The sequence below is a fragment of the Danio aesculapii genome, chromosome 1, assembly GCF_903798145.1.
Source record: "Danio aesculapii chromosome 1, fDanAes4.1, whole genome shotgun sequence".
NCBI classification, from domain to species: domain Eukaryota; kingdom Metazoa; phylum Chordata; class Actinopteri; order Cypriniformes; family Danionidae; genus Danio; species Danio aesculapii.
Genome location: NC_079435.1, coordinates 28,855,082 through 28,867,282, shown reverse-complemented (window position 1 = coordinate 28,867,282; position 12,201 = coordinate 28,855,082). Strand labels below are relative to the sequence as shown.

General features: G+C 38.3%; 1 protein-coding gene across 1 annotated transcript in view; it reads left to right on the top strand.

Annotated features, from left to right (window-relative positions):
• Positions 1-7,909, top strand: part of cnnm2b (cyclin and CBS domain divalent metal cation transport mediator 2b) — a 64,665-nt gene extending 56,756 nt beyond the window's left edge. Inside the window, 3 exon segments of the mRNA XM_056458373.1 lie at positions 3,697-3,875; positions 7,129-7,259; positions 7,261-7,909. Coding sequence (XP_056314348.1) covers positions 3,697-3,875; positions 7,129-7,259; positions 7,261-7,342 — 392 coding nt within the window. The 3' untranslated portion in view covers positions 7,343-7,909.
• Positions 7,910-12,201: the final 4,292 nt, after the last annotated feature.

Below are 12,201 nucleotides of genomic sequence, written 5' to 3'. Positions count from 1 at the left end.
CAAGAACACCTTTGTGTGCAATAAATACTGTCTAAATGACTTTCTTTGCATATATCTTCCTCATCAGGTTTCCTACACACATTAAAAAGCTTGTGTGATGTGCTGCGGACTCTAATAGCAATATGTAAAATAAATGCCAATAGTAAATACACACCCTGACCAGTCAATGGCAAACAAAGTCATTTTTACAAGGATTCTTATTGTTTTGTTTTCAATCCGCTTAAATTTGTAAAAACTAATAAGTTAACTTAATTCATTCGTGTTGTTCCAACAAAAAGTCAATTGTGTGAAACCCAATCCACACAATAGGTTTTACACAATTGACTTTTTGCTTATCAACTTATTAGTTTTTACAAATTTAAGTGGATTGAAAACAAAACATTAAGAATCCTTGTAAAAAATTTACAGTGTGTTCTTTGGCACACAAAAGTGTTATTTTCTGGACTTTGATGAGATGAGAGAGCTAGTAAGTCTAACAAAGTAAGTCTAACAAATACACAACATCATAATTGCATTAGTTGTAAAAAAGAAAAATGCAGAAAAAATTGATATACAGTTGACATCAACAAATGTGGGCAGATGTATTTCAGTTTTAGTGCCTTTAAAAAATAACAATGTCAATGCCATATGGCAAATCCACATGCCAGGCAATAGTGCAAGAGGTTGTAGGCAGTTTTAGCCTCCCTCAAAAAAATGCATGGAAGCCTCATTCTGCTAATGTCGACAAATTGTTTTCAGTGTACTATGTACTGCTAATATGGGATGCACTTAATCTCCATGTGCATTTTAACTGTTATTAAAAATAAAGCATGCTGAGAAGCACTATATAATTTAAAACATATGCTCAAGCAATCAATAAATTCCTAAACCACATGGAATAAAAATATATGAATGAAACATATAAAACAGCAGCATTAGGAATATATGAATACAACTATATAAAGACATTATTGTTCAATTAATAGTTATTTTTTGTTAAGCCCTGCATAAGACAAGTGATTTGGAAATGATATGGGTGGATTTAATTAATATTATTTTCAACTTTAATCATAATAAACTGCTAATCTGCCAAGAATTGCAGATAGGTTGTGGCTTCCACTGTTAACGTTGTAGTATTCTATTATATTTAGCCCTCACTTTCAAGTTATTGGAATCTTTTGATTTTAATATTAATACAAATGTTGTTTAAAAACATGTTAAGCTTAAAATAGAAAGTAATATAAATTATATGTAGCAGCTTTTGCTTATTGAGTATTTAATTTTTAATTTTATATAAATATTTAAATATTGCCAAAATATGTTACTAAAGTTGAAAATTATATTATAGTATTACTTTATTATATTATTATAGCATTTCTATTAGAGATTTGTGACTGATATTAGTAGCTTCATTATTATATTCAGTTACTCTATAAACATATAATCACACTTATGAAATGTCATGAGATTTTTTCAAACATTCCAATCATTAAAAAATTGATAGTTGAATATTCTGCCAAATAATAACCCAGTGTCACTCAGTAGTTATAGAAAACCACAGAACAGAAGCGACCTCTTGTGGTGAGAACACGTAGCTACAGAAATACCAGCAGTACTTTTTATGGTGAATAGGAGAATCTTTTCCTCCTATTTTCAAGTAGAGCTCTTCATTTCTGTTCCCTTCACTTCTTTCAGTTACCTTCTAGATTTGTTTCCCACCTTTCGGTCATACCTTTTCTCTTCCTGCTATTCTTTTTCTTCTCTGCAGTCCCTCTCTCGCTTTCTCGTACCTTTGTCGTCAGTAGGGCTGAGTCTGTTGCTGGATCTCCAGGTATAGGTAAACCGATAAATTTTTTTTAATGGTCTACACTGTTATCTTAAGTCACAATACCTCAGGAAGTCATGCACAGCCCTGTCTATGTAGCCTAAAATCAGAACAAGCATCATTTCACACATTTTTTTTCTTTCTTTCTGATTCTTTCTGATTTCATTTCCCTTAATTGATTTCCAAAATGTATGTCAATGGTTACAGATTTTCAGCATTCTTCAAAATATTTTTTTTTTTCAACAGAAGAAAGAGCATTTAGTAAGTACATTTTCATTTTGGGGTGAATTGTTCTATTAACACCCTTTATTAATCCTAGTCAGTGTTAATTCTATTTCAAGCATTATTTTACTACATTGTATGATCAAAATCTGTTAACAATTAATGCACTGTAAGCTACCAAAGCTGTTACCAACTTCATATTTGAACTATACTTGTGCAAAATTGACAAATCTTAAAGATCTCAAAATTAAGAACTAGGTTTTAAGATCATAAGTCATATGCTGACATTGGTAAATTCGCTATGAACTAGCATAAACATATTATTTTATTCAATGTTATACCAAAGGTTAACAAATGCTGTAAATGATTATTTTATTTGTTGGTTTAGCCTTTTAAGGTATTAACTAATGTTAATAAATGACCAAACTTACTTTAAAGTGAACTTTTCAATTGATGGAAATATCAGACTTAACAATAAGGATTTGGTTCTTATTTTTAAACATTATGATGGAGTCCTTTTTTTGTCCACACTTTACGATACGATTTGATTTGTTAAAATTAGTCAGTTACATCAGTTTTCAATAACTGAGAATGAACAATAGTTCTACAACATTAACTCATATTACTATTACATTTTAACAGCAATAGTTATGTTAACATTAATGTTATGTACATTGAATGTACATAATCATGAATATGTTCATTAATTAACAAGTTAAAAGCTGTTAGTTAAAAGTTAAAAACAATAAACAAAATGTTTATTGTTAGTTTGAATGACCAGCTGAGATGTCATTGCAAAATTGTATCCAAATTATGACTATCGAAACGATGGAATGGTCAGACATCAGTCTGTTAGTCATTGTAAGTCATACCGTATGTTACAGTAAATCCCTCCCACACATTTCTACTTCACAGGCCTCCTGGAGTAAAGGGCGACAGCGAGGCCATGTGCGCGCACGCACACACACCTCTGTACACACATGCACACACATACTGTTCCCTGTTCTCACATACCGCATGCTGACTACCAGCATGTAGAGTTCAGAGCTGGGCCCCTTCAGGCCAGCATTGGAGCCTTGAACTCACACATCCAAACACGGATTACATACATTCCAACCAAATTGTGGCATTATTTGGTTGGAATGCATCACCCCCACTGTGGAAACCTGTGCGCGTGCATATATGCACGTGCATGTGTGTTTATGCATCTTATGAAGAAAGAAAGAATAATTGTATGTGTCAAAAATGTGTGGAATTGTGTATATTTGAGAGTCAATTGGCTTGTGTTTGTGTGTGAATGAAGAGAATGTTTGTGTGTGTGCACTTGTAAATTGTCCCCCTCGTTATGAAGTGGAAAACATAAGCTGTGTTTAATTAAAAACAGGCCAATCTTCACTTTAAAAGCTCTTAGGCTTTTTATCTTGCCAGTGGCAACACTTTTACATGCATGAAACAACCCCTTCACAACTGCGAATGATGTTATTGAGTTCTAAAAAGCTTTTACAAACTGCTTTGAATAATAATTTTCCATGTGCTACTTGTTGTCTCTGTAAAGTTGAGGATTTCAGGCATGTGTTGAACCCTTTAAAAGGCTTCACAGAATGCAACCATTTTTTTTCAGTTCTTTTCCTGGTTTCTAAAATCACAATTCTGTTTTTTTCCTTGTGCAGAAAACAAATCCCCACCTCGATCATTTGGACTGAATCATTCTGACTCATTAAACCGTAGTGAGCGGATTGAAGTCATCACACCTTCACTGGGCAGCAGTAACAACCAGCTCAACGCCTTCCTGCAGATCTATGTGCCAGACTATTCTGTCAGAGCTGTGTCAGACATACAGTACATTAAGGTAAACTGAAATGCCATTACAACACCAACATACAAAAAACAGAATAATTCAGAAGCTATTTACTGCACATTTGGTTCCATTTTGCCGGCTTTCAATATGGCATGGTACACTGGTTAGGGTTAGGGCTGAGGTTAGTAGAGATGTCAAGAGTACAGCTATGAAATACTGACATTTCCCGCTTACGTTTTGAGCCCATCTGAATGAATTCTTAAACAGCTGATTGGATATTGTGTTTACCTGCTCAACAGATATGACTGTGATTGGCTCCAATGATCATCTTTTGACCCTCTTCACCATTGCTTACACACATACATGGACATAGGAGCATCGAAAAGCTATGTCTATCAGAGGATCTGTCTATGAGTGGATATATGAGTGGTCTGCTGTCAGATTAGCTGATAGATGTGGCATTTAACATGCAGGATTGTCTTTTATGAGGCTAAGGCCCAATCCCAATTCTATTTTTGTAGCGATTTTATATTTTATATCTATTTTATAGCGAAATTTTGTGGTTTTTATTTCAGCGTTTTTTCTTTTTTAAATCATGACGGTAAAACACATACATAGTTATGAATGTATTAAAACAAATGCTTTGTTTGTTGAAAAAATTCATAATAATGACAAAAAAATACAAATTTTTGCATCTCCTTACTTCCATGTGCAGCCATGCTGTCATTGAATATGATGTATTCTGGGACATTTTCTTACCCCTTGGTTTTGAGTGTGGTTCTGCAAAATCTCTGTTTCAAGGGCTATCTAGCCCTTCCCCTCAGCCCTACGCCTTTGGGCAAAAGAAAATTGGGACACCCCTAAGGGGTAGAATTGGGATTGAGCCTAAATTAGCTGATACCATTAGAGTAGGGTCTTCAGTCGGTCACTCCTGTACATATTGGTATTTAAGTGGCTTGTAGATTTTCATTTGAAGCACACGTAACTGAGTTGTATGCAGAGAGTTTTCCGAATGTAGTGGTGAGGCACATTCAGTTGGAGGTTCTGGGTCCTGTCCTGTTCCTTTTGTGCTTTGCTGAGCATTACCACTGTAAGACAGGAGTTTTCTCTAAGAGAGCATGTGGTTGGATTGTGTATTTTTTCTCTGGATTTCTCTGGAAAATCACAGTTTCTGGATGTGGTAGATTCCTGCCCCCGGACAATCGTCATAACCACTGTGTTAGATGGATGGACATCCAGAATGTTGATGCAGTGCTTGTGAGTTTATGATGATGCTGTGATTGTGGATAGCATAGCTCCATGTGCAAGCTCCCTCTATTACTACCAGCACTGTGGTTAGCATGTAGAGAGGTCTGAGGATCACAGTGGGAACAAATGCGCTGGGTGAATCTCCATGGACCTCCAGCACACCTCATCCAAGCTTCAGATGAGACCTCTGGTCATCCTGTGGCATAGCCTCTCTCATTTAATGACACAGATGAGTGGATGAGTGGATGTATCGGTGGGTGAGCTGTCATGCATCTGTACTTCCCCCCTAAAGGGTTGCCTGGAAGGCCAGGTATAAGAAAGACAATCTGTCTTTGCTCCATGTCCTTTCCTACTTAAAGTAGACATGGAGTTCACGGAGGCTTGCAAGGCACCACGAATTCCTCTGCCATAACCTCATTATGTGGGGTGTATGTGGTCATTGACCAGATGGAAAAAAGTGATTGGCCACTACGCCCCCCTTCAGCTTGTGTTCAACTGAGAAAAGAGCAAGCTCTCCCTTATGCAAAGCCTCTCTTTTTTCAGGGTTGTACTGGACTCATTGAACATGATGGCACAGCTCACCGCCAAATGTGCCCAGTCAGTGCTCTCCTGTCAAAATCAGTTCAGGGCAAAACATTTGTCCCACTGATACTTAATCAGAGGCTCCTGGGGAATATGGTATCCGTAGCCATGGTCAAAATAAATGATTTTGAACAAAAAGTTATATGAACGCACAAAATCATTCCTCCCAGTGTGAATGCACTCCACTGGTTAACATGCATCGTGAAAAAAATCTTCATGCTTGCAGTGTGAAAACAGCATTACATATAATAAGGGGGAAAAACTAGCTAATAAAAAAATTTTTTTTTTCATTTTTTGTTTATTTACATTGAGAGTTTATAAAATGTAAGTAATGTTTGCAGCCTCCAGGGGGCGATCAGAATGTTTTGGCCTCACTGTTTAGCACAGTGGTCTTCAACTTTTTTATCACCACAGACCAGTCAACGCTTGACAATTTTACTGCGGACCGGGAGGGGGTAGAGTGGAAGGTTGTGGTTCATAGGTTGCTAGGTGATCATAAACTCTTTTCTCAGAGGATGACAAGTTGACAAAACATTGCTGTCACTCTGATACAAGTTTTATTTATGAAGAAAAAACAAAGCACTGCAGTATTTGGGTGTTCTGTGTTTGTCTGAGATAATTAGGCCCAATCTCAATTGTATTTTTGTCCCCTTCCCCTTGGTCCTTTAAATTTACCCCTAAGAATTGGGACAGCACTACAGCACCAGCACACATAATCAGATGTCATCACGATCTCATGCTTTAAATGAGATCAAACGGTGGTGTCTGCTGTAGTTATTCCAGTTGGGTTATTTTTTGGTAACACGAAAAACACGAGCACGGTTATGAATGTATTAAAACATGCTTGTTTTTGTAAAAATTCGTAATAATGACAAAAAAATTGTAATTTGTGGATCTTCTTACTTCCGGGTGCAGCGATCCCGCTGTTGTAGCTGGTGTATTCTGGGAAATTTTCTTACCCCTTAGTTTCAAGTGTGGTCATGAAGAACCTTCATTCGAAGGGGTATTTACCCCTTTCCCTTAGCCCTACGCCTTTAAGCTAAAGAGAATTGGGGTAAGGGGAAGGGCTAAGGGGTAGAATTTGTGATTGGGCCTTAGTCTACTGAAAAGTTTCTTGTCACGTGACTCGCGGTACTCTCCCGGCATTCATCCAACTGTGTGTGTCTGGAAGGCGCAAGTGAGTCATGCCGCACTGCTTGCGCACGCACTTCTATTGGAAATAATGAACTTGCGCTAACTCTAGAAAAGAGGCAATATGCGAACGGCTCCTAAAAGGCATTTGCAATCTCCAGCAGTTGATCTTCTTGCACAGACATTCTGGATTCACCTGATTTTTTGGGTTGCGAGACATTCCTTGGCAGTTTGTGCGTTTAGGACAAACGTTGTAGAAGAGACCAAAAACAACATTACGAACTTTTAACATAGCTTAATTTTAAGCTTTTGTAACTTGCCCTGTTCTGTTTGTTTTCAACAGGTAACGCGACAGCAGTATCAGAACGCCGTCATGGCCTCACGCATAGACAAAACCCCACAGTCCTCAGAGAGTGAGTACACTAAAATCGAAATGACTTTGACAGAGCTCCACGATGGATTGACCGATGAAACCCACCACATTGTTCAACCAGACACAGAACTGCATCGTCCACAACAAGTCCAACCACACAGGCCACAGCGAGGGTCCCATCTAGCCCTCAGCGGGGTGGTGGAGAAACACCACCCCAAACCGATATAAACTCACAGTGCAGTACTACTGGGGCCTAAGCTTGGGTTGACCCGACGCAATATGGAATAGTCCAGTGACCCAGTTCGGACCCCTTCATCCTGATAAACCGCAGTGTTTATGTCCCCCAGACCAAAGAGTTTGGAGGATGGACATTGTTGTGCTCGGATGAGCCCCTCCAGCTACACTCCGACTGTCCCGCGATGTTCACAAACACAAAAGACAGACTCCAGACAGATGTAATCGGGTGAATCAAAGACTGTTCCAAATACCGCTTTGAAGGAAACCATGAACCAAGAGCATTCTACTCACATATTTATTTATTTTGTATGCATTTGTATATATGTGCGTGTCTGAGGATATAATTGTTGGCACATGCAAGCCTGTCTGTAAATTGTGCATGTGTATGTGTGTGCCTCTATGAGTGTCACATGCTATATATATACAGTTACAGATACATCATTGTATATGTACTGGTGAGGGTCTTTTACATGTATATTTCAGAAATGGTTATTTCTACTGTCCTAAATCTGGTATATCCCTTATATATATATATATATATATATATATATATATATATATATATATATATATATGAAAGAATGAATCATTATGTTGCCTTTAAAAATCATATTAATTTTTAACAAGTGCAATGAAACAATTTATTTAAAAGATGATTTATCATGATTACTGTATTGTAAATTATAGATCTGTTTGTATCTATTCTATTTTATCACATTTGTATATTTGTTCGGAGATATTTCGGATTCACTTCCAAGGATAAACAGGTCTTTTTTGTCTGCTTTAAAAGTTGAATTCTATCAAAGGCACAATAATTTTACATTTAAAGCCGAACATGTTTTTATTTAAACTAAATGACAGACCTGTCAAGACTTTATGCAAGGGAGAATCGATATGCATCCGTGCGATTCCTAACCGAATTCAGGCCGTAACATAAAGAGTCATTAAAAGAACTACTACATTAAATCATCTGTAAGAGAGATTCCAATGTGTTTAAATGGCTGTATGTGTGTATTACCTTTGTGTCTCTTAACACTGATTTCAGTGGTTATTTATATGACTCCTGGAAACTCCTGCTATGCATACAGTTGTCTTTGAATTGAACATCATGTTATCGTTTTGTTAATGATGTACCATTTTTTTTTTTTTTTGAAAGGTGGCATTAATTGTCACATTTGACTATTATTTGAACAATCCCAAATCCATTCCTGTGGTTATTCCTATATAAATGTGGCAGCTGCATGACCCTGTTTCTACAATGTCAGACTTTGTGGTAAATCTGATTCAGGCAGCTTTTCATACTTCACCCTAGATGTTTTTCATTTTTGTTTTTCAATGGCAACTTGAACCACCAGATAAATAACAGGAATGCGTTGCTTGTATTCTATTATTTATACATGGGTCAGTACCACCAACATCCACTACTTGGCACTACGGTCTAACAATTTAGCCAAACTAAACCTTGACAAGGTTATAATCTTACAACTGATGCTCTTTATACCAAAGATTTTACTGAAGATGTGTGATCAGAGATTGTTGGGCTTTATTTAGTAACTTAAAGCCAGCATTGATTTATTTTTTGTGTGTGTTTTTTTTTCCCTAAATACATTCTTGTTTTCTAATTTGCTTTGTCAATGACTTGTAGCTACTTTGTAACTAAAATGTAAACTTAGGGAGGAAAACAGTCTAGAGAAAGTGCTATTAAACATTCATCAGTTTCACTATGAAGTTGTGTTCTTTCACTTGTCCTTTCACTTGCTACAACTTGTTCGTTGCTTTATCATCTAAAAGTCTTCCATCAAAAGACAAACACAGGATATTTCTGTCACTGTGATATATCTTTTTAGGAAATTAGCATCAGCCTTGCTCCCTCGTTTAATACAGACTATTAACTGTTAAACTGGTTTTAGATTATTGCAGAAATAAGCTCTGTGACTAGCAAAGGTTTATGGTGGTGTTGTTGTATTTATTATGATCTTTATGGATTATGTTTTTTTTTATGTTAAAAGATACTAAATAGTTACTACAGATACAGTAGTAAACCAAAGTACTGAAGTAACCTGGTTCTTTGAATGAAGTCAACATGTCACAGTATGTGTCAGCCTTGCTATGTGTGAGCCGTCAGAAGATGGTATGTCACATAAACCATGCCACACTTGCAATCTATACAGTCTATAAATACAGGTGTAACACGGGCGGTACTTTCATACAAGTGCTACCCGGGTGACCACGCCATGTGGCATATTGACTTCATTTACAGAACCAGGTTACCTCTGTAACCCTTTATTCTATTTCATCTGTCAACAGAAAAAAGAAATGCAATCATCAACATGAGAAATTCCATCCCTATTTCATCCAGTGGCTCTAAACATGGTTCTGTCAAAGCCTTCAAGACAATATCCAGATCCCATGAGGTAATAGGCTGTGGTTGAGATAGACACAGTCTACAAGCTTTCAGGTAATGCTTGATTAGTGATTGAGACCCAACTGTGCCTCCTCTAAGAGTTTGCCACAAAAAGAACACTCCTAAGAAAGCAACATGGCTGGAAAAAATCTTTCTGAAGACATTGCACCAGCCATGCCTTTATGGATGTGGTGGTTTCCTTTTGCCGTATGATGAACATGATCACTGTATTGTTTGTTTTGCTTCATTATGCAATGCAGTGCTCGCAAGCAGCTCATGGTTGTATCTGATCGTGACTCACACTGTTATAAGCAAATTGTCACTGTTGTGAGCACCCGCTGTTGTTCCCTGCACTTTAGTTAGCACTAAGGGCGGTCTGAGGGTTTCAGTGGGATAAAGTCACTGGGTAATCCCAGCACAAACCATTCAGGCTTTGGAGTGCACAGTACATCCTTAGAGGTAGCTTTGCACTTATTCAAATCAAGCAAACAGATATCCATCGCAGCATCAGAGGGTGAATTGTCATTATCCAAAGAAAGCACCCTTCATGGTGTTCATGACCCCTGCTCGATTCATTTATAATGGCTATGCTCTCCCGGATCGATGGGTGGACCACAAGGCTATGTCGAATTCACATAGTGGTGACTCCACCAGCCCACTGTCCCCTTTTTTTGGAAGAGCAGGAAGAGCTTCAGGCATAGAGGGTGTTTTTCTCTGTCCAAATATGGGGCTCTTCCCCCCTCTTCACCCTCAATGGGGGAGCATCCAAGGGTATATGTCTGTTCCTTAGGGTAGAGGTGATTATGGTCAATATTGTCCATGATACTGTACCTTCTGTCTAATGGGTTGGGCCACAACTCCCGCTCTTGGTGTAAAGGTTTTCTACCCCTCTTGATCAGATCATACACTGCCACAGGCCAGGCTGTTTTGCTCTGTATACTCGCCACCATGCCAATCTCTCCCCTGGGGTCTTGCACAACTACGGATGGCTCTGACTTTGCTCTGGCCACCAAGCCAGCAGTCTGTGCCCTGGGGCGAGTCACCCAGAGGTGCGTGGAACTGCTGCATCCCTGGTGGAGGCTGGGGCCATTATTGCAAAATGTTTGCATGTCAATATCAATTGACACCCTTGCAAATCAGTGTCTTTCCCACTGGGTGTAAACCCTCGAGTGCTGTCAGCCCAGGATGTGCTGTGTTCCAGCTTGCAGCCTCGATACAACAGTTTGCCAATGGCCAGGAGGTCGCGACTAGAGGAAAGACTCCTTCCTCTTGCACCTCCATCCTTCAGTGGCAACACACTTACACAACCTTCCTCGGCACATGTTGCTTTCTGAGGTGTGTACTCCCAACCCAAGCTGCCCCACTGCTGGTCTAGTAATATTCTCTCTGATGTTGCCACTGGTACTTAGGGTTGGGTACCAAAACCTGGTGCCATTATAGCATTGTAACCGGTATGTACTGGACCGAAACAGCATATAAATTTCAGTGCCTTATTTCGGTGCCACTGGTGCTGCGACAAGGACGTAAGTAGCATCAAGGGGTGCATCAAAGGCACACATAGATATGCGTTGTCACACCATCTGTAAACATTTAATTCTAAACAACTTTGAAAAATATGGACAGACGAGACAATGCACACAGTACAGCGCGTTCGGTGAGTGAGAGCAACTCTCTTCAGATCAACACGGATGATTGCGTACATCAAATTTTCTTAAACTAAGCATTCTAAAGTGTATTTTACAAGCAAGGATTCTGACACCGCAATGTGAAGCAGATGCTTTACAAAAGTTGCGTGTTAGGGGGAAACACGTCAAACTTAATGACACATTTGAGGGCTCATGGAATAAACTTAAAGGCAGAGGAATGCACTGTCTATGAAAGCTTGCGACATCATCTGGCACTTTCAATGAGTACGTACATCGACACCAATGCTCCGATTTTAATATGATTAAGACAATACTCAGATTAAGAGTCTAGACTACCATGTAAATGGTGATATTTGATTACCTTACAGGACCACAGACACCTGTGTCACGAAATGCTGAGGTTTTTTCTTTTCATTCAACGTGCGGAATCAAATTCCATTAAAAGAGCCACCATTCCTTACTTAATGCTTGCATCAAATACCTGTTTGTCATGGGGCATGAATGAAATGTTCCTGAATGAAAGTGAAACTGCAGTTAAAGTTGAAAAATTAAAAACGAAACACCTGAAATTACATGAAAACATGGAGGAAACATGAATAGCGTGGTGACACAATGACATGAATTGATCTATGTACTATAACATGTAAGATGGGATCATGAAAGGAACATACAAAAAGCAACTCATGTAAACACCTTAATCATATTTTTGTCTTATTCAGATTAAAGCAAATCATTAGATTACTGATAAACATGTAA